Consider the following 24,534-nt stretch of genomic DNA (forward strand, 5'->3'; position numbering starts at 1 on the left):
ATTTAGAGTGATAGCAATTTACGACGTGCAACGTATAATGATATCTATAATGTTCATTCCATTTTTCGTTGCACGCACATTTCCGCTCGCTCATTTTTATTCGTCCACGGATTTGTTCCAACAAAATTGAAGACGATCGATCAAAGATGAAATAAAAATATATATATATACATATTTGATTGAAATGTATTATATCGTAAATTTTTTTTTTCCTAATGCAGTAGAATTCTTGGAAAATTTATACACGATAAATCAAAACAATGAAATCGTATGAAAAATTTTCCCTTGTTACGTGTATAATTTAATTCAATGCCTTTATTTATTTTAAATAACTTAAAAAACTACATATTTTACATAAATGACGTTTGATAAAATTTTAATCCTTTTTTAAAAACGGCATCGAATCAATTTACACATCTGATACAACCACGCGTCAAAAATATTGAATTTGATAAAAACAAAATAACTCGTTGCCATATATATATATATATATATATATATATAAATATTCTTAAATATTTATATATCTAATAATCTCTTTCAGAATATACATACAATTGATTTATCAAAGAACGATATTCATCACGTTTCTCATACACGTTTTTTTTTTCTACTACAAAGAAATGAAATTATTCTCAATGAACGTGCAATCACGATACATCGAATATCATCAACGATAATCGTATCCAACACGTGTCCAACGATACCATTATCCTTTGCACATCGCCTTTGCTCACGACGCGACGGAACCATTTTTTATACCAATAGTAAAACCGTTAAGTAGATTTCTCGTTCCTCTAATCAATTATACTAAATTGGACGATGCTTGCCTCTGTTCTCGCCGGAGAAAAAAGAAACCGCATTCACACACGTTCTCATCAAAAATACACGTTTGATATGCTAACCGTATATCTCTTTCCTCGCGATTTAATAAACCCACACTTTTTTTTCTGTCGTGAATATTTTTTTTTTTTTTTTTTTTTACCCATTCTACCGTTCACTGTCCACACTACAAAATCAAACTTCTCGAATATTATTTTGATGGATCTTATTTGTTATCGTGGAAATTACAATAGAATTTCTCCTTCTCTTTCATCCTCTCTCCGTTTCTTACTTTTTTTTTCTTTTTTTCTTTTTTTTTTTTTTTTTTTTTTTTTAAATTGATCAGTCACTGTTCACCTTTCTCGTTTACCGAAAATCGACGGGATCGACGAGAAGTTGAACGGAGTCCAAAAAAAGAAAAAAAAAAAATCTTAAATATCATATGCATCATGGCGGTCAGCTCGAATGCTGAAATCAGCATAGGATTCAGCAGGCTAAATTTATGTATCGACGAGATCGAGAATGTAGTCCGGGATAAGAATGAGGATCGTTTCAAATGGCGATTTAAAGCGTTTCAGGGTTTTCCTTTTCCCTAATTAATCCTAGGAAACGTAACGGCTACCATCTTTACCGCTAACTTAAAGTTACACGAATATTTACAACGTTCTAAACGGTAATTAAGCGTTGACGATTAACATGCCCGACCGAGAACCAATCGATTTTTTTCTTGTTACCGAGCTTAGAGATTTACGGGAAACGGATCGATTTATTTACAATCATACTTTTTCTCAGACTCTGACCATAGAATTAGGACCATATGAGTAAAAAAAATTTTTTTTTTTGATTGCAATTTTACGTTGAAAATATGTAGCGATTAAATGTGTTTGTTATTTACTGAAAAAAATTAAAATTATTAGAATGTTGAGTGACTTTAAAAAATCTTTTTTATTGGCGAACATATATTTCATTGTCCATATCAACTTTTTTCAACTCTAATAAAAAATTAAAAAAAAAAAAACAGAAAATTTTCATTTGATCGTAATTAAATGGACAAAGACTGCACCCCGGAGATCGCACAGCAAAGTCGACACCATTTCTTTCTCTTACCCTTTAAAATTATCTTCATAAATTTAAATCGTATCAGAATTGTTCAACGTTATTCAATTGTGAAGGATAAATTTTAGTTTAAGCTTTTAAACCAATTATAAATTGAACTTCATGCATATGCTATGGAAAGAAGATATAATTTTATATTTCTGTTTCCAATATTTTTTTTTTAAAATGAAAAAGATTTAGAAAGATGAAAAAAATCTTTATCTTTTTCCTTCTCCTTCCCTTTTTTTCTTTCATCCATTCCATTTTCTTTTTTATCATCATTTTTCTCTCTTCTTTATCCAACTTTTTCTTCATCTTTTTCTTTATCGTTTTCCTCTTCCTCTATTTTTTGTTATCACTCTCCTCCTCCCTTTTATCATGTATCGTAAAATCGAATTGAATTTTTCGAACGAATTTCTTCTTTTTTCTTTCTCGTAATTTAATTGTCGTATAAACATATTCTATTTCTTTACCAGAATTGTTCAACATTATTCAACTTTGTGAAACGCAAATTCAGTTTAAGCATTTAAACTAATTGTGAACTAAACGAACTTCATCTATGCCAAGAGAAATAATAAGCGAATAATTCCATATTTCTGTTTCCAATATTTATTTTAAAAAACCTCGGCGAGATAAACTCTCGATAAAAAAAAAAATGGGACGCGGAAAAAAGTCTTTTTTATGTTCCTCTTCCTCTTTATCACTCTTCTCTTCTCCCCCCTCTCCCTTCCCCCTTCTTGTCATCCTTCTCTTCCTCCTCTCCTTTATCACCTTCCTCTATCTCTTTATTACTCTCCTCCTTTATCGTATATCGTAGAATCGAATTGAATTTTCAATGAATACCTCTTTTCTCTCAATTGTCGTATAAACGTGTTCCATCCCTTCCTCCTCACCAGAATTGTTCAACGTTATTCAACCTTGTGAAAGGCAAACTCCGTTTAAGCTTTTAAACTAATTGTAAATTAAACGAACTTCATCCGTGCGACAAGGGAAGACGTATAATTTCATATTTCTGCCTCCAATGGTTTATATTTTAAAAAAATACCACATCACGGATAAATCGATGAAAAAAATGGAATCTATGAAAAAAATCTTTCTTCTTCTCCTCCTTCCCTTCTGTGTCATCCTCCTCCTTCTTTCCTTTTTTATCAACCTCCTCCTTCCTTCATTCCTTTATCATATATCGAATAACAAAATCGAATTGAATTTTCAACGAATATTCTTTTCTCTCTCGTAATTGTCGTATAAAGATGTTCCATCATCGTCTACCTCCTCATCGTCAAAGATATGAATAATTTTTAATATCCCTACACATACACACACATACATACACACACATACGTATATATATATATATACACGACGTCAACCTTATTACTTATTACTTGAATCGAGTTAATCTTGGATCCACTGGTGATGGAAGAGTAGAAGAGTCTTTAAAGAGTAAAATCCAGACGAAAGGTTTCTTCGGGGAATTAAAAAGGAACGCGATTAATTAACTAATTCTAACAGAGAAAGAGAAAGAGAGAGAGAGAGAGAAAGAGAGAATGTATGTGCTCTCTTACTGTGCGATCCTACGTCCGGGTTGTCGGAAGACTACTTGTAATTTTCATAAAACACTACCACAAACGGACGGCCTGGTTTTCACCTATTTCTCAACGACGCTAGAAAAAGAATCCATTAACGTTGCACCCTACTTTAGGAATCCTTCCGTGGCTACTACTTAAAAAATCTCGCGAGGGAAGGGAATAGAAGGATGGAAAAATTGTAACGGATCTCCCAAAAGTTTTCATCCTATCAGGATTGAGCATTGAAATAATTTTGTTACGTGGCATTTTAATTACTTGAATAATGATAATTTGTGGATAAATTAAACGATGAAGCTATTGAGTTATTGACATATTGGTCATATCATACATAAGATGATTAGAATTAGAAGCAAATATTGTAAAAGTAACAAGAGACAGGTATAATTGTATATTCTTGCCTGAGAAAAGTATTCATTTTTTTTTGATATACTTGATACACTTGATAATTGCAGAAGAACGCAAGAAATTCAACGAATTTTACTTGTTTAACTTAATTTTAATGTAATAAAAATAATTCTTAGATAATTTATTTTTCACGTAACATTTAATTAAATAAAACCGCCCAATCCTGTACAATACAACGTAAACCGTAGCACAATTATTCTCACGAAATCGTTAACGAAGATATTAATCGTATCACAGACAAGGAATAACATGATGACTAGAAAAAATTTTCAAAAACGTTCGATCGACTAGATTTCTCGTTTTCTACGTGTTCCTCGAATTCTATCGGAAGTTATTCGATTTTGGCTGTAAATTTTAAACCGCGAATATACTTTGGCGAATGATGAAATTAAAAAAGAATTTGGGAGAATGAGAGAGAAAAAAAAAAAAAGAAAGAAAAGGATACAGAGGAGAGAAAATAAAGAAATCGAAGTTTCCATTTACACGAATGGAAGAAACTCGCCACCAAAAGCGATTTCTCTTCGAGACTAGATTGTATGAAAGAGGTGAGAGCATATGAGAAGAATGAGGGAAGGAGGGGGGAGGGAGAAAAAAAGAGGATTAATCGATGAGATGGACGTAAATGGAAGCGAAACACTTTAAATCTTTCCCATTGATCGAATCCTCAGAACGATTCGAGATCCATCGATACTAAATTCGCCAAAATAGGTCCCAGATCTGGCATGAGACGACCCTGAATTATTTGTTAGGCATTTAAGCTATATACAGAGGGATGTGTTATCCTTAAAAGGAGATCGATATGTCTCATTGGTGGCGCGTTGGTACAGGGAATCCCTTGGATAGGGAAAACCTTGTTGCAATGGCTAATTTTCTTCTTCTTCTTCTTCTTCTCTTTTTTTTTTTTCTCTCTCTCCTCTTCGACTTATTCCTTCGCAGACAAGGATCCATTAGTCAACGCCATGACTGGGCCAGAACTTCCCCTCGAGTTTGTGTCAGAGTTTAGTTCCAAGGACGAGTCCTGCAACATAAAAAGAAACGAATATTTGTAACAAATATCATTGTAAATATTTAAAACAATATTTGGAAGAGTGATAAAATTTAAATTAATATATTATTCCGAATAATTAGAGATGTTTTTAATGGAGAGATACAAAATGAAATGGAAATTTATGAGAGATGATTTTCGAATGAAATTATTTTCACAAATAAAATTATAATTGTTACTATACGTTTAATAAAAGTAATTTCTATTTCAACAATCAAGTTTCATTATTTCGAATTAACTCCTAATGTGTTATAGCTCATCACTGAACTGTGCATTTTAATATAGCACGAATTTTCGTTATTATTATTCTTTTACTCTTATTATAATACGTCACATCATTTTGACGTATAAATTTAATAAAATAATATATCACTGGGAAATACGAATATATCCACAATCTCCAACATTTTAAAAATAATTCGTCGATTTAAAAAATTCAAGCGCATTTGTACTTGCCCCAATCTTAAATTCACAAAACAAAAGAAAAACAAAAAAACTCGTACAATTATTCCAATATCTTTTGACCAGAAATTCTACAATGCAATTGACAAAAATTTCAATCTGCAAATAAAACATTTCCAATACCAATTGCTTTAAAAATAAAAGAAAAAAATTTCGATATCCTCGGGAGACGCGTTAAAAATAAATCGAAAACGTTTCACGGTTACGTGGAGTCACTGCGGAAATCGCAATGAATTTTTTCGTGCGTGCGTTACGACGTAACTTGAGTGCAGCTCTTGGAGAATCTTCGATCACGAAAGCAATAACACGTTTACGCGCGGTGATTACACGGATACGATGGTTTCGCGCGACCATTTGCCAATGATTGTCTCCCCACGAATGCGAAATCGAAATGGTTGAAACGTGGTGGACGCATTCGAGAGGTCTTGGCGTGATTTATCGACGAAGGGAAAGGGTTTCTCGGGATGTTGATACTTTTAAGAAGATGCCCGGGATGATATCTGCCATCGAACGATCCTTATTGTCCGTCATTCTATCGATTTTAATGGGGAGAGCATAGAAGAATGAAGAGACACGATAATCGAGAATGATATTTATCTTAATATCATGTTGATGTTGCAAAACTATTTATTTTGATTGATAATGCAGGTAACAGAGTATTGTTGCTCGGTGCATCGATATGTTGAGGAAAGTGAGAAATTTTGTGGAAAGATGGAAGGATGAATAGGAAAAATTAAGAAAATTAGACGGTAAAATGTAATAAAATAATGTCGATACGTCGAGCAAGATGAGAATATTTTTGTGATGGAAGAAATCTTTGCGATGAATAGAATATAAAATTATGATAGAAAGTGAAACGAATTAAATAGAACATAAAAAGAATCAGATTTAAAATTTAACGTGTAAAGTAATAATGTTTAATGGAATGCAATTAATTTTCATTCCCATTAAATTAAAAATTTATATCGGTAGTGGATGTAAAGATTTTTTGTACGATTTCATTAATTACTCCGATTTCGAAGGGAGCAGATTACTATGGGAACCTGTTACAATTGGTAATCTGTAATATGATATAAAAATTAATACGAATTTATATTCGATTTAACTGGCGCTGCGCGCAGTGGATATAAAATTAATAAATACGGGGTTGTGATGAAAGAAGGGAATTCAGTTGGAATTTAATTTACCCACCCGTGAACGCTTGAATATTACACGTCTATACAAATGTCCATAATAAATGCATTGTGGATCAAACCAATATTTCTCGAATTCTATTACTTCATGTTTGCTTTTCCTTTTCAAAAGGAATATGGTAGAATTTTATTTTGATCCTGAAGGATATTCTTTTCGACACTTTTTTCTCTTACACGTTAAAAACATTGTTGCAAAAACTTGTTTCTCCACAATTATCTTGATCAGTTTACGGGTCTTAAATTTTAGAGAAAAAGAAAAAATTTATATAAAAATTCTATAAATTCAATTATATTGAATTTCATGTATAACATTTGCGATAAAAGTAACTAAATTTTCAATAAATTTATATTGGGGAATTGGAAATGAAATGAAACGTAAAAATACTTACAATGCTGAGGGCATGCATGATACAAGCTTGTGTAGTGTTCTCAACGTGGATCAATTCGTCGCATTCTTCGTGGTCCAGTCCATTTACGTCAGATCGTATTTTAATCGGTGACAAAGCTGCCTCGTTGTCTGTTGATTTACCACTGTCAGGGGAGGGCAATAATTCGTGTCCATCCAGATCTTCTTCTTCCGCGCGTTCCTCATAATCTGATGCTTTGGTTTCCTGGTTTGAAACAATTAAAAAATAAACTGACTTAAATTTCACGATAAATTTAATCATTTGGTCATTTCAAATAATAATGCGCAATAAAAATATTAATATTACAAGATAAATATAAATTCACGTATCACCGAATAATAAAATAATAAAATAATTATATCTTCATAAAATATATCTCTAAATTTTTCAAAAAAAAAAATTATGAAACGAGAATTGTAACGTAAGATACATCGAGTAATGCGCGAATAAATTTATACAAAGGATATCGCATATAAAAATACCCCTAAGAATCGAAAGTACGTGATCAATTGAGCCCTCTGACTTGACCTGTTCCACTTTTCTTTTGTACTCTGTGATAGTAAAGCGATATTCCTAGTCAGACGCGTGTCGTACTAGTCGTCGAGCTCTACTTACTTTATCCAGTTGGCTGACCAAAGCGGAACCTATATTACTTTCTCATTTTTTTCATCTAATTCTCTTCATATTTCTCTGATGCGCTATTAGATATTGCTTGTATTATAAATAGTGCATTGTTCATTGCATATATTAGAAGAATATCATGTATTAGATATAGAGAGAGATTTTTCATTCACATCATAGGAATGAATCAAATAATAATAAAATCAAATAAAAGTTAAAATCAATTTTAACGAACGTTCGCGGAATCTTATTGTCAAATATCTTTTTAATCGTTACTATATTGTTCTCAAAAATTCATCTTCGAATTGAATTAACCATTCTGAAATATCATTCTCTGAACTTTCATTATATTATAATTGGACTTAATTAGATCGGTTTAATTGGAAGATCGTATTCAAGATAATCGAGATTCAAGTACCATTTACAATCTTATTCTAAATTTCAAATTAGAGCGATTCAAAATGGAAATTTCAGTGATAATATATTTAAATCTTACAAGTCTTCTCTCATTTAAAACGCGTTAAACCACGTTAAAAATTAATAAAAAAAAAAAACTTACATTCAATCTTTTTTCAAATTGGAGTTATAAAATGGAAATTTAAATATTTAAATTTCAGAAATTTATCAAAACACACTGATAAATTAAATAAAGTAGACAAAAGAAAATGCTTCGAATAATCGAAATTTAATAAATTGAAACCTTCTCCCCCTGTAATTAATAGAAAAACGAGAGGAAAAAAAAAGAAAAAGAAAAAAAAAAGAAGAAGAGAGAAGAGAAAAGTTGTTCCTTTTACTAAAGAGTCAAGAAGAATCACACATTCGACGCAATTAATAAGAGTGGCGAGTAGCAAGAGTGAAAATAATGAGACTCTTGAGCGATGAAATCCGAAACAAAAGTTCCGATTGCCTGATAGCTCGATAGCTGATATACCTTCGCCCGTGCCCTGGAGTTGACATATCGACAGAGAAACATATGATGAAGTAATATTTTTCCAAGTTGTACGTCGTTCCCTACGGCGACAGGATTTCGTTCTTTTGTTACAGAGTTTCATTCCCCCAGTTCATAGCCTTGTCTTAAGCACTCAGAGAGCCCTGCCTCTTCACGATATTACGATTTCTCGTGTTTCCACCCTTTACTGCAGAAAACTTATATTGTTTAAATTGACTGCCACTGTTATTATTGCTTCCTGTTCGACGTATTTGAGTTTCAGTTTTACATAGCTCGCAGAAATTCTTCCACCAAGTTATATTATATTTTATCTTTTTTAAGATCGATTTTTAAGATATTCATTGTAAATATTTTTCGTTCAGTTCCATTTCGCTGTTTCAATTTATTTTAATCTAATTTTAAAAATTTTCTTTATCGAATTTTGACCGACAAACTCTTCTCGATCTATTATTTCTATCGTAAATTTGTATTTTTTTTTCTTTTTTATAATTTTACCAAAATGTTCTAATTTAATTTTGAAAAACAACTTTCATCGAATTTGACACAAATCTGACACAAGTTAAATTCTATTCATTTTTTCTCGCGTTCGGAAAATATTATCGGAAACAATTCCCAATTTTGTTAATTTCTTCATCGAAGATATTCTACTTTAAAAGCTTTCTCGATCGACACAATTTTCGACCGAAGTAAATCCATTATTCCCTCCATCATTTTTCTTCGCGTTCAGTCGATTGAGCAATATTAAATGAATTCCTCTCAAAGAAAGTGAGAAACTCCTTTCAATATCGTATTTACTTCACTGAGATTTTTTACTATGTATACTTTTTAACTAAATACAAATAAAAAAAAAAGAAAAAAATAGAAAGACTAATTCGAATAATTTCCATTTTTGCGTGAATAAAGGATGAAAATTCCAATTGGTGGATGAACTTGCGCGATTATGACGGCAAATAAGTCCAGAAATATTTCTGGAATTAAAGCTAGAGCGAATAGAGAACGTCGTATTTTCTTTTCAGACCCTCCAACCAAGCTTGTTCATTCTGATAAGATTGCGCAGTCATCGTTCGCTATTTCACATTTCGGGCCAACAAAAATAACGAAAGAGGAAAATCCATCAGGGCGAAATTACTTTTCCTTTAGGGAATTTAATTTTCACGTTACATATAAAGTATCAGTTAACAGTTGTGCGCCTCTTTTAATTTCCATTGGCCGTGCTTCGAATATCACCGTTTTTTTTTTTTCTATTTTATTTTTCCTCCCTTTTGATTTCTTTATTTTCTATTTTCGTTGATGAAAACGAGGAGGAAATTTTTACGACTGGTCTATCTGGCAATTTCGGTATTGCATTTATCTTCAGCACAATTTTATTTTTACCATTCAATATATTAGATTGGCAAATATCGAAATTAAATGTAAATCATATATCGAACGTTGACAAGGTTTACGTTGATAAAATTTTCAGAATTATCAAGAATTATAAATAACTCGAATGTTCATTTAATAAAAATAACTTTTAAATTTGAAGTAGTATACAAGTATACGGAATGTTATCAAAATTTATCATTCCTTTTAATTTTGCAATTTCAATAAATTCTAATTAATTAACTGAATGAACAAGTTTGAAGAGAATTTTGGAGAAAATGTCATTACACATCTTCTTGAATTATTATATATTTATAAAATATGAAATCAAATGAAGAAGAAATAAAATATATTTATCTCTGATATGTCAAAAACTTACCTGAAAATCTTGCGGTGACGGTGATGATTCCTTCTGATGTTGGCTTGGACTCTGAGGGGGGCTGGGAGCGGATCTGGGGCTTTGGGGTCGGGTTCCCAACTCGTAAATGTTGATCATGTGAGCTGCCTGGGCGTGAACCATCAATTCCCATGCTGAGGGGAATGATACCTTGCAGAGAACGCATAGCAGAGCCGTTGTAGAATCTCCTTAGAACATAAACGTGAAAGTATTATGTTTGGTAATAATTTATACATGTGTTGTTTGTCAAAAGTCACCATTGTAGATTTGTGCGTGTGTGGCTTTAAGTCTTTTTAAAAATACACACGATACACACATAAAAAAAAAAGAAAGAAATTTACAAATATAATAATAAGATGTAAGTGTTAAGACTTAATTATAGTAGCTTTTAATTTAGAAAACGAAGTATTATTACCAGCTATTCCTTTAATTATATCCATTTAAGATAAAAATATAAATAATTTATTTTTTTATCAAAAGATTTTCAAAGTTTAAAAATTAAAATCATCAATCTTGCTCAAAATATGAAATGTAAAATGTCAAATTAAAGAATTATTCCCTTAAGAAATTTCTCCTTCCTATAAATTCACACGATCCATTACAATCATTCAATCCATTATATCACCATTACCTTTCCTTTACCCCCAATATTTCTCAAAGTAGTCAATCCACGTAAAAATCGGAAACAATTTTGCAAAGCATCAGCAGGGAGGGTAAAGAAAATCCCTTGCAAATTTGTCGAGCAACGACGACGCTTTCGATCTAACCAAATAGCGGGATTAGCCTTTGAACCGAGAACGCGGCTGCGAATAAAACTCAAAGATACAATTCCGTTTTGCTTCAGTGGAAAAAGGAAATCGACTCCGGGGATCCAAGATTCGAATTTCATTTTTACATTTCGGCCCATTCAACACCGGCGCGATAAGGATAACTTAGAGGAAAAATAGGGGGAGTAGAGGGGTTGGTATGTGTTTCCAAACAACGGCTCCGCCCTCGAATTTCGATGAAAGCTCTTTCTTGGTTCTTTTTATTGAAAAATTTCTTAAAGGAGGAGAACGTAGCGGAATTCGCACGATCCAAAGCGATCGTTTTTAATCCGTTCTCGTATATATATATATATGAATAGGAAAGAGAGTAGATCTTTCTTTCGAGTACGTACTTGGGGCTGTTCCATTGAAGGTGTGACATTTACATGTGAACCGCAGTTTGCAGTAATTCCGCTTGTGCTCGAGCAACTCGCCCAGATCCGTAAACATCTCCCTGCAATTGCCGCAGATCAGGATATCCGGGTTGCCTGCAACGTGGAAATTGTGAATTGGTTTCCATTCTCGTTCGATCTTTGTCGTTTAATCGCATATCAGATTCTTATCACAAGGAGGAGTCGATCTTCTTTGATCGTTTTTCTTTCTCTTTTTCAAATCGAAAGTGTAAGATAACTTGGAAGAAATTTAAAATTTAATTTTCCAAGATGCAAAGTTCGATATAGTTCAGTCTGATTCAAATTCAAAGATCTTGTCGTGCCATTATTATTTCTTCGTTCCCAATTTGTCTTACAATCTTATTCCGGAATAATTGTACGCCGATCACTTTGAAGTTGAGAATTAATTCGACTTTTGACCGGGAATATTGGAGTATATATCTCCGTTTTATTAAAGGGAATAATGAAAGATAATTTCTTTCTTCCTTTGCTGTTTGAAATTGAATAGCTAGCTGATGCGATTAGCCACGGTGAAAACTAAAACTTACATTTGAAATAAGTTTTAGCGAATTAAATTTGGAACATAATTATGCTCGAATTAATGTTTAAAATATTATGGAATGTGTGCTTTTATATTTTAATTATTTGAAATTTTATATATATATATATTAAAAAAAAATCGCTGGGACAAAAGATATTAAATATTTACGATATAACGGTATAACCGAAAAAAGAAAAAAATTTTTTTTATATTTGATCTCTAAAATCAACATTCCAATATATATTTCAATTACCATTGACGCGAACATATCGACAGCCTATGTGTAAATTTAGCAATTCTCCGATGAATTAAAAAACCTGTGTGTATATGTAAAAAAAAAAAAAAAAAGAAAAAAGAAAGAAAAAAAATAGTGGACCATACTTACTATACACTTTAAGTTGATTCAGATCGGGTACAGTTGCCGTGTTCGTAGCGGGTTGTTGCTTCTGTTGTTTAGGATGTTGGGATCGAGCCGGTGGCATCAGCCGGGGTCTCTTCAATGGTGGCGCCAAACGGGGTGGAAAAGCGGTGGACGCGTAGTAACTGAAAATAAAGTTGGATACTGAGTGTCACCATCCACCGCGGAGTGAATAATTGTTTAACACCGCCAGTTGAATACCTATACAAAGCGAAATAACGGTTTTGGGAACGGCTTCGAAACCAGAGTTTGTTGAAGTTTGAAGAACGATTACATTTAGAAGGATTTTTATTTGGCGATTCTTTCCAGAAAACTGGAAAGAAGGTCTATCATGAAATTTTTTCTTGATTGGGAAATTTTAATTATGATAATTTGGCTGGAAAAATTTGTGCGATTCGGAGGGAAATTCGGAAGAGGGAATTCTTGAGAAACGTTAAGAGATAAAAAGTGGGGGGGAGAAAAGGGAACTTGCAACGATGACTCGGTATAGAGAAATTTTTCGAAAAGAGAGAAGAAAGTGGAAAGAAGCATTGAAGCTTCCGAGGTATCAAATAATAGAAAATCTTTCGAAAGGAAACTACTAAGAAGTAGTAGCTTCGAAATTAAAAATATCTCTAATACGCAAGATACAAAATTTCTCAGGAGATTCGATTCGTTTCAACAAAATTGAACGAATATTCGATCAAAAACATATTTAAAATCCCTCTTAAATTTTCCTTTCCTTTTTATTATCCCCGTGCACGAAAGGATTAAACGGTCTTCTCGAATAACGTAACAAATTCTACGTACACATTTAATCAACAAATTTAAACGCAACGGCGGTACGTGTTTGCACGCAAGCTGCTTTCACGAATACTATCGTTTCGATTAAAAGGCTCTCGTGGAACTGCTCTCGTCGTCGAATTTCTAATAAAACTCGACTCGAGAACGCTTGTCTTCGAGATCGCTAATTCGCCGAAATTCCAACCATTTCCAGACATCCATTTCAGCCGCTAAGGAACACATCCCTTTTATACGTATTCACGTGTATATATATATACATCTCGATAAAGATTCAAAAGGCGTCTACACGTCCACCTAACTGAATTTAATCGGATGTGTTTGGACTTTTGATAAAATCGATGCGACATTGTCGCCGCTCGACAAGCCACTTCGGATACGATAGAAGAGGAAAGGGGTGAGTTTTCGAGCGAAAGAAGGAGAGAGAGAGAGAAATAGGAAGGGAGGATCAGAGTGGAAACAAGAGAAGCAGAAAAGAGGAATCGCAACCCCTCGTATTTATCCGGCTATGTATTTCCTCCGTCTGTCCTTGCCCGCTTTCACCCCTCCGCCAAGCTTTCGTTGAAATAAAACTTCCTCTTCTTTCGCTATATCCCTTTCCACCCTCAACCTTCTCCAGTCTCCTTCTTCTCTGAATTCTCTTTCTCCGTTCCTTGCCAGTTTCTCCTCTCCTCCCCCTTCGTTTTCATCTTTTTCCTCCCTCCCCTCGTTCACTTTTCCCTTTTTCTTCTCGAGAAACGCGTTCTCTTCTTTCCCGTTTAACGCGTTTCTCCGTTCCATCCGCTTGTTTACACCTTGGAATTTTATCCCGCTTTTGTCGTCGAGCCAGGGCGAAATTCGTTTTCGAACGGGTTCCAGTTCGGGGGTATGGGGATGAGCAACGATTTAATTGCTGGATTTCCTTCTCAAACTATTAAATTTACTTCGGTATAAGTATTGTTGTTTCAATTTATTGGTGCGTCGATTAAAAAAAAAAAGGAAAGAAAAAAAAACTCTTGCCCGTTTAACTAACGACGTTATTATTATTAAGTAGGAAGTTTTCTCTCGCCCGTGAAGCTTTTATCATTTGTTCTTTGTTTTCAACCAAGTTGTTAGCGTATATTTTTCCATCCTTTTTACCAGTTTCCAGCCCCTGCGCAAGGATCCTCCTTTTGTTTTTCCCTTTACATTTATTTAAACTTCGCGTTTCACCAAGAGTTTTCAGATTTCCACCATTCCTCTTTTCTCTCCTTTTTCCCTACCGTTATAAATTTCTATTTCATCGGTTCCCGGCCAACTGCCTAAAGCGCGTTCCCTTGTTTCGTATAAAATACCACGTATTGGATTTATTTCTATGCCGTTTTAATTTATGTAACAATACCAAGTCAAAGCTTGGAAAATATTTTTACGATAAATATTGTGACATTTTCCTTTTTTTTTTCAATACACGGTGCCGTACTAATAGCGTTTCTATAAAAGATTTCAAAAATATTTATCTAACAATCGATACATAAAAAATGTATCGACGTAAAAAAAAAAAAACTCAGGAAAATTGACAACAACGATTCTATTTATTTTCATTATTAAAATTAATTCCTGCGAGATAACAAAATCTAAAAGATCTTTGTCAGTAAATGGAGAAACACGGAAACTCGAGGGCAAAAATACAAACTTTCGTCACGAGACTACATTTAAAAAATTTTAAATATTAGAAAGAAACATCAAGCTCTCCTCCCAAAAAAAAAAAAGAAAAAAAAAAGAAATATTCAAAAGTACTATAATTGAGAGCAATACGTAACAAAGAATAAGATTAATTGAAAAAAAGAAATATTTAAAACTTCCATAAGAGATCCCCAACAATGAATTCCAATCAAAATGATCAATTTATCGAATCACAACCTCCACAACTCCCCCCTTCGCGTTTCCACGCGTTTTACGTTCAGTCATTATTTCTCCCCTCCCCCCTCCTTTCTTCCCGACTTTTCTTTCCCCCGTCAAAATCTTTCCCCTCCTCCCCCCATCACATTCCATCCCCCGTGGCAATAGCGTGACACAAGAGACATCCACGAATTCGTGCCTTCGTGGCGTTGTTAAAAGTTCTCTCAACACCCGACAGAGTTTCACTCTGTTTCACTTTGGAACTTTCGGATAATAAGCGCGAAACTGGCGCGCGCGCGAGAGAGAGAAAGAGAGAGGATAGGGAGTGGAAGGAAGGGGGGAAGGGTGCGTTAAGGGGTGGCCGAGCAAGCGACAGGGAAGAGGGGGGGAGAGAGAAAGAGAGTATCATCTACACCGCCGCTTCCTGTCGTCTCGACTATTTTAATTTTTTTCCTCTCTTTTCCTCCTCCCTCTCCTCTCTCCATCCCAACCGTCCAATTATCGGCGACCGCGAAAGTCGTCCTTTGTCGAGGCCGCGACCGCCTTTTCAAGTGCCCCCCTCCCCCTTCCTTTCTTCCTTTCTTCGTCTTAATGTCTGCGACCGCTGATAAGAAGCGGGTGGAAGAGGATGGAACAACAGGGCCCGACGGTTGTGCTTCTCGGTCCAACCGAGAGGAGTAACGATCGTCCTTTAGTTTCGGAAGTTCGATGATTACGTCTGCCGCTCCTCTCCTCGAATCCTCCGCTCGGTGGCGCGGTAATATAACCGGAGACAAATACGGAGAGAGAGAGAGAGAGAGCCGGAACTTCGCTCGATGTTTCCGCTTCCGTTTAAAAGTTGCGCGTGCAACAAGGACTTTTAACTAACGAATCGAGTTTTCCGAGTCTGGAAGGAAGGGAAGGAGCAGAATTCGATAGAGGGATTGACGCGTTGATCTTTCGGGAGAAGAGGGATCGTTTATTTTATTTATCTCTTGTCGGGAGATTTTTATCTTTGCGTTTAAATTTTTGATTCGATTATTCGTATCGCGCGTTTGAATTTAAATTTTTGTGAACGTAAGTGCGCGGGAATGGAAATGGAAATATGTTCGAGGGAGGGAATGGAAAATTTTCGGGATGAACGAGTGGGAAGGAATTGTGGCAAGTTATTTTTTCCAGATTTAATTTCCAGTATTATTTTCGGTGTCGCGTTTAATTCAAAAGAGGTGGGCCGATTCAATTTTAAATTTTCCCTCTCGGGAAAGGGATCAGGAATCCGCATTTCCAAGTGGTGAAAAGAAAGGAAGCCAAGCCAGGAGATAAACCTCTATTCGTTTAAATATATAAGCCTGGCGCGAGACAGCCGTGGGGACAAGGGACGACGGGGAATAAATCGACAGATTTTCATCAAGAAGCAACCCTGAGACAGTGGCCGTCCCTCCAAGATTCGACCAACGAGGCCTGTGATTGGCACCGGTGACAATTATTTGTTTTCCACAAATCACCGGGGAACATCGTTTTCCCTTCTCTCACCCTACCCTTCCTTCCTTCCTTTCTTTCTTTCTCTTTTTTTTTTACCCTTGTTCGTACACTTTTAGATACACATTCAGCCTGTCCGTGACATTTCCACGTGACACCCTATTGGCCAACCGTTCTTTGACTCCTCTCCCTCCCATAAAATAAATTTCCCTTCGTGCATGAAAGGTTTCGATAATGTCACTGCCGCCAATAGACCGTGTACGAAAAAAATTAAGATTGGTGAGGGAGAGGGAAAATAAAACAGGTGGAAATATGAATGAATAATTCACGGATTTGTGAATGCAATAATTTCGGGGTTCGAAGTTTTGTTCGAATGTTAGATTAATTGAGATTGTAGAATCGTGATGGAAGTTATTAAAAAGTTGTTAAGAAATTTTCCATCGAATTTTCTTCTCAATTGATAAAATCTATTGAAATCAATATAATTATTGGAAATTATTATTATTGTATATTATGTCCTCTGTTATATTTTACACTATAATGTTCCAATTCTAATCAAATTAAACTCAAATTTATGTAATTATCTCAAATTAAATCGAACTTATTATTCTCACAAATTTTAATATCATAATACTAGCTTGTTCCATAAATAACGTCGCTTCAAAATTATTTTAATAGCAATATAAAATTTTTGAAGATACAAGAAATTAACATCGAACAAAATTTTATCAATCCCGAGTAAATTAATTAAGGATTACAATTATTTAATTCCATATAAATTTCACGTACAATCGAAAACAAACTTAAAACGAAATTGTCCGTATGGAACGAATATAATATATATATATATAAAAATGATGACAAATTGATACGATTAATCGATAGAAAAGACGTGGTGAGAGTTCATATTAAGGAAAGATAAATGAAGGTTGAATCCGTGGATAACAGTGGCGATTATTTCCTCTCGATGAATCACACGAAACATTACGAAGCCATGTAAGCAAGAAGTTTCTCCATCCCTCTTATTTTTTCCCCAAACCGTATACTTTCAGGATCAGCGGGGACCTGGCTGCGACGTTTCGAGTTATATCGTGGACAACAATGAGTCATTGTCAGAATTTCTGAAATAGGACGCGATCCGACCCTCCCCTCCCTCCTTACTTTATTTCGAGCAATTTGACCAAGTCTCGCCTCGAGATTCCTCCCCCGGGGATGAAAATTAAAAAACGTTTGTTAAAAGGTCCTCTTAAATGGCAGTTTTAAATTTTCCACTTTAAATATATTAGCAATCCTTTTATGAATCGTTCGAGAGTGGAAAATATCGAGCGTAGAGGGGAGGGGGTGAAAGGAGGACTCGAGGTTGAATTTTAAATCCCTTTTAAAAAATTATCCTATCACGATGAATGGTAAGAACAAGGAAATATCGTCCATTTGTTCAAACTCGATTCTTTAAGTATAATTATTCCACTGTGAATGAATTAAATGATTAAATTATTATATATATATATATTCTATATTTTTTTATATTAATTTAATTACAATTAATAAAATTATTCGTTGAAATAATTCTGGAGAATCCTCTGTGTTTAAATAATTTAAGGGATTTTGGCGCGAATTTAATTATTTTTTTTTTTAAATTAAATCCTAGAAGATATATATACGTGTTTATAGGAGCGCGAGGAATTTAGTATTTTTAACAGGTTTTTCCAATCTCGTATCAATTTTCAGGTATCCTTTATCGTAATATTATAAGCCTATTAGCCGCTCCACTCGCACAACGCTTAACTTGCACGTGTGACAGCTTGCTCGGCTGAATGAATTTTAATGAAATCTGGTATTAGAGGGTTTGGGTTAGTATTTATCCGACAAATTCAACTTCCGTTCACGTTGTTTCAATCTGAACACATACGCGCGTGTGTCCACCAGGCACGGAGATTTAACGAAGAATCGATCCCAATGCGGGTTCACTTATTGCTCGCAATTGTCCAACAAATATATTTTAATAAATAAAACGAAATTTTGGAAAAGTATAGTTACAAATTTGGAAAAGAATTTTAAATTTTTTTCATCCCTATTATCTTTTTTTACTACTTTTACAAATTGAAAAACGTCATAGAAATTTAAGATTTCTCTAAAAGACTCGAAATAATTTATATTTAATTATTGATTTGTTCTAAATTAAAATTCACACTCCGATACCACTCTGGACTCTAAAATTGATGAACTAAAATATATTTTGAAATAATTGCATTATTTGTAATCCTCTTCTCGTGACCGCGTCAACGAAATTGCTTTATCGCTGTCCCGAAGCGCAATTTTATTTTATTCTATTCTATTTTTTCCCCCATGCTCGTGACGGTAAAGAAACTGGTACAATGTGTATGCGACAAAACCTGCCGCCTATATATTTTACTATCACAAGTATTACCACTTGGACGGTTCGTGGTCGAGAGAACGCAATCCCCCTCCCCAACTGACTATAAATAATATTTCTGTCGTAGCTTTCACTGCCGTTTCCCCGCAATTATTGCGTTTCTCATAACCGATGTCATAATTCTATCCGAGTAACAGGGCCATTCGTAACTTCTGTCAGTCCAGTTCATTTTAATGTTTCCTTTTTTCGCTTGTACACCCTTCCCTCCTCTCTTCCCCCTCCATTTCCACTCTTATGAGTTTTTTCCATTGAAAAAAAAAAAAAAAAAAAGAAGAAGAACGCTGAAAAAAAGAGAAGAGTAAAAAATAGTGGAATTTAGTTGGAAAAAAATATTTTTTTCCCCTCCTCCTCCTTTTTTTTTGTATTTACCACAGATTATTTCTCTGTTTCGGTATTCTTTATGTTTATTATATGGAAACACCTATTTATATTCATGACTCCGTTGTTTTCTTTCCCAGTGCAAAAGATGGCCATAATTTTCCCTTCACGAGAGTTTAAGGTGCGCTGCAAGGAGCGTATTAGTCACGTGTATTAAAGCTGCTCTTTTAGCACCGTTTTTTTTTTTTTTTTTTTTAATACTACAACCTTTCAGAGGCAACGAATTTGCATAACAAAGATGAACAAGTTACCCGTAGTAAGAGAATTTCATTGTTCCGTTCTGTTTGCAAGTAAATCGTATATTATCATCAGGAAAGACATTCTGCCGTTGCTGTGATATCATTGTAAAGACATTCCTGGAATATTCTGCTGTTGCTAATATTTCCTTGCTAATATTTCTTCCTTCCCCCTCTTTTTTTTTCACAATTTATAATATTAACACAGCTACAGCGAATCTTCTAATATCGTCAGAGACAAATTGTATTTAATCACAATTAGATTTATAATCTTTAAAATTTATTTGTAAATTATTCATAGCAAAAAAATTTACTCGTCGCTTAATTTTAATTTTTAAAATACAATTAATTAACGAGCAATTATTAACTAGGCAGGCTATCAGTTAATCGCATGATTTATAATTAATAAAATTTATTCAACTATTCGACTATAACAACTATTCTCAGAACGTTATTCGAGGAAATTTAATCGAATTAATTACTTGTAAATTCTGCCATTTAAACTTTAATATAATTACGCAACAGGATCCAGTTAATATTTTGAAGCACCGGTTAATACGTAATAGTTATAAGCTTGCTTTATTGGGATATATACGTTTGAAGAGATCTCTGTCCACTCGCGTTAAAAAATGCAATGGCACAATGACATTATTATACGTTGATCCTTACTTCAATCGTAACCCGTATACGTCACTTCTAAATATCGAGAAACCTTTGATCAGTGAAAAGGATTATCTTTCAGTGTCCTCGTAAAGATTTCATTCCGTTGCCTGACATTCACGTGACAGTGGATCTAATAAAATTATCAAATCGATATTTGTATCACGTAACACAACGTCTCTAGTCATCATTATAAACTGATTGAAAAGATACGAAAAATATTAAAGTATCATATGTATCCTTTTTTACGAGACAATTAATTATCTCTCGATCGGTGATCAATTATTTTTCAACCTCTGGTAAAATCTTGCTTCTTTGCAAGCGAACATTATGATATCATGCATTTATCTATCACTAATTTTTCTTATAAATCTCGTATCGCAAGGATGCATAATTTTCGAAAGACCGAGAGAAGAAAAATATTAAAGAAAGAAAGAAAGAAAAAAATATTCCTCAGAATATTCCAACTTTACGTTTCAACTATAAAGCGAGTTATTTCAGTGAAAATTTTCAAAATTTTCACGGGCAAGTAAAAAGGAATTATCGCGCTTATTTAACGTAAATATTTTGCAAAAATTTTGAATCATTATCACCGAAATTTACACGACTATTTATCATGATACAACGTAGAAACCACACATTAATCAAGGTACATTAAGCATGGATTTACGCGTACGTAATTAGAGGTGGAAAAGAATGGAATAAGATTTCCAAGCGGAATTTGCTAAGATTTCCAGCGCGAAGAATCAGAGAGAGGAAAAGCTAGAGATGTGGTGGGTTTATATACGTGCCACCATCTCATTTCCTTTCACGAGGAAACTTTTCACCGTGGCGTATGATAGTTTTCGGCCTGCCTAAGATTTCTACGAGCAATTAAAGAGTGCTCAGAAAGTTTCACCGCGGAACGATGGAAGGAATTATCGTGGAATCTCGCAGCTACTCTTTCCGACCCTTCTTATATCTCGTTCTCGGGATCGAGATTTCTTATTTGATTACTCGGACGAGATTCCAGTCTAATCCCCTGGATTATTTGCTCACGCGTACGGACCTGATCTTTGGAGAATTTTTCCTTCCTTTTTTCTCCCCCTCTCTCCTCTTCCTTTTTTTAAATTTTATGAAAGAAAGAAGTTGGGAAGAAGAAGAAGAAGAAGAAGAAGAAGAAGAAGAAGAAGAAGAAGAAGAAGAAGAAGAAGAAGAAGAAGAAGAAGAAGAAGAAGAAGAAAAAGAAGAAGAAGTTAAGTCGATTGTGGAAAATATTATTAGAGAGCCTGTATTAAGTGATATTGCGCTTGAATACCGAGAGACTCGACAGGAGGGATTTATTTTCTCGTGACAGCAGTTTTTCTTTGTTCCACGCTGGCGAAAATCAAATTACGCGTCGCCTGCGAAAGGATTTTCATCTCTCCGCGTTCTTTTAGATCAAAGGATAAGTATCGCGTAAATCGCGAATTCCTTTCGCCATTTCGTCATATTATTGTGCCCCGTCACGGAGGGAGGGGAGATTTTTGTCTCTTTTTTTAATAATACCCTTTGAAATCATAGCGTACGAATAAAATATTTATTTTAGTCTTTTCTCGCGTTCCCAAGAAAATGAGAATTAAATAGCGAAGAGCTAGGAAAAAAAGAAAAAAGGATTTCCTCATCCGTTCCCTCAAAATATTTTCTTTACGAAATTTATGAAAATAAAAATTGGAATCAGGGAGGAAAGGTCAGGGAAAATTTGAAATATTTGCAGATTCATACGCGCAATAAAAGGGAGGATTCCATTCAAAGTCGAACATTCAACAAAAATTCAACAATCATTTTCGTTTATTTTTAAATAACTTTTTCACAAGTTAGAACCAAACTTCACTGCATCTAATGCAGCATGATACAACGCGAAAAGTTTCAAAGTTGATCCAACGAAATTAAATTAAATTCCTCCGAAAATCGAAATTTTCAAATCTAGAAACACTTCGATATATTTTTTATCCCGTGCAATTTCGCGACGCGGGATTACAATACATATACAAGAAGCGAGAATGGGCGGGCGCGCAAAAATCACACGGCACCACGATAATTAGTAGCATGAACGTGCACCTCTGTCAAAGGTTGGATCAAAATCCGCGTCTAAAAGGGGGCGCCGCGCACGGCCGACAAAGAAACCCAGCCGTCGCCGAAGAAAACGAGCAAGGTTTTGCCCTTCCCTCCGCACGTATTATACCGTTGGCCGGTGCAAATTAGACGATAGGCGTTGCAGCAGCAACGTAACGCCAAGTAGTTTGAAACTGGTTGTTAAACCAATGCAAATTACTGCAAGACAATCCTCCCTCCCCACCTTCCCCCCGTTGTTGCGGGGAGAGAGGCGTGGACCCGAACCACGGGAACCGGGTTCCGTCCTTTCTAATTACGTATCGTGGACGTGGGATGGAAAGGAGGATGGAAAAGCTTAACCAAGTTTTCACGAATTAATGCCATCCTTCTCCCGCCGCGCCGATGTCCACGCGAATTTCACGTCTCGTAACAGGCGTTCGGTACTTCCTCCCCGATTTCGTAATTGGACGCTAAACCGATTTCGACGACGTTCCTTCCATCCGCAGGTAAATGAGGGAAGGAGGAATTCCACGGTGGTGAAAAATACACCATTTTTTTTTTTAAACTGATTTTGATTTCGGATTTAGAAAAAAGGATTTACCCCTTGGAAATAGTAATTATACAGTTGTACGGAGAATAAATTTTTTTACGATATATTTCAGTCGTTGAAATTGTTAGTTGTTAATTTTCTGATAACAAATTTAATTGGGAAACTGTTGTCGAAATTGTTGCTCCAATTTAATTCAACGAAGTGATCTCTTAAGATTAAGCGAAAATCGTCCGAATTTAAATAAAAATTTCTACGATCGTGGATTTTTGTGTCTATAATCTCGATAACGATATCATCGATTATATAATTAAATTACCATCGATATCGTGAAAATCGAGGACAATAAGCTCGTGATATAAATCTCCGCTGCTCCCAGTACGAAATAGAGGTTAATCGTAGTTGTGAAACGATACCCTGAGGGATGAATATTCCTGATTAACTCGATATCCTTTCTTGCGTATACACCAGGGTATTACACCTACATTACATCCAATTTAGTAGTAAAATTGCAGGTCATACGCGATACGCCGCTAACAAAATTCCCTGTCAGATTTAATTAACGCGTATAAAATTATCGATACACGATCTTAACAATTTCCTACATTAGTTACATTAGCGTATCATCTTACTTTGTGTACCGTACTATTCACACGTGTCTTTGTCTTCTATTATATTTCGCTACCGCGTTCCAAACAACGCGAATAAAATTGAAAATTAAAATGACAAAATCTTTCGATGGCTTTGATAATTGTGTACATATATATATATATTAGAAAATTGAAAAATTTCAAACTCGAAAAGTATACATAACGAATAAAGAATCACGAATTGAGACGAATTAATTTCAAAAATAATTAAAAAATTCATCTTATCGACCGATTCTTCCCCCTCCTCCCCCCAAAACACCTGATATTCCATTCCTCGGAAGCGAAACAAGCATCGATTCAATTCCTACAGTTCCAACATTGAGGATAAAAGAGAAAAAAAAAATTCCTCCCACATTTCTCGATCGAAACGAGGACGACATCCATCCGAATTTGACGACACTTAATTCGACAGAGGGCAGAGATAGACGTCTGAAATCCGTGCACTTAATGTACGTCGATGGGGATCAAGCTTATAGGCCGGTGCGTTGTGTCGGGGTCACGATGCATCGTGTCCAGTTAAGCCTCCTAGTCACAAAGCGATGTCTTGAGGGACGAATGTCCCTAATTAACCTGACACCCTTTGCCGTGTATGCGCGCGCCACGAGGTCGGTCAGTCGTTACGCCCGTTTATATAATATATATATATGTATACATATATATCCGATTCAATTTGTAATTAATCCTGGAGGTTTCGGCCTCGAGAAAATTCACGGGAGGGCCATTTACTTAATTGGACCTCGTTAATACGCGATATCCAGATCTTAGATGGCCACTTGCCTCGAATATCGTCGTTTCATACCGCTCCACGGTCTTATATACACGGTTATCCTTCCGGGAGGCCGGGCATCTATTTTCGGAGTATCGGAATAACTTGAGATACTTGGCAAAATATCTGGCTAAATATCGGCGAGAGGGGATACAAGTTTTCCTGATTTCTGATCCTTAGTTCGATACTTG

The 24,534-nt window shown here is 34.8% G+C and overlaps 1 protein-coding gene across 11 annotated transcripts in view; it reads right to left on the reverse strand.

Moving 5' to 3' along the window:
• Positions 1-2,180: 2,180 nt before the first annotated feature.
• Positions 2,181-24,534, reverse strand: part of LOC108000705 (uncharacterized) — a 306,652-nt gene continuing 284,298 nt past the window's right edge. For all 11 annotated transcript variants that reach the window (XM_062084417.1, XM_062084420.1, XM_062084426.1 and 8 more), the window contains 5 exons: positions 12,472-12,629; positions 11,507-11,641; positions 10,330-10,535; positions 7,001-7,222; positions 2,181-4,929 (listed from right to left, as the gene is read on the reverse strand). In XM_062084417.1, coding sequence (XP_061940401.1) covers positions 4,834-4,929; positions 7,001-7,222; positions 10,330-10,535; positions 11,507-11,641; positions 12,472-12,629 — 817 coding nt within the window. In that variant the 3' untranslated portion in view covers positions 2,181-4,833. The remainder of the gene's footprint in view (positions 4,930-7,000; positions 7,223-10,329; positions 10,536-11,506; positions 11,642-12,471; positions 12,630-24,534) is intronic.

The sequence above is a fragment of the Apis cerana genome, linkage group LG14 (genome assembly GCF_029169275.1).
Source record: "Apis cerana isolate GH-2021 linkage group LG14, AcerK_1.0, whole genome shotgun sequence".
Lineage (NCBI taxonomy): Eukaryota > Metazoa > Arthropoda > Insecta > Hymenoptera > Apidae > Apis > Apis cerana.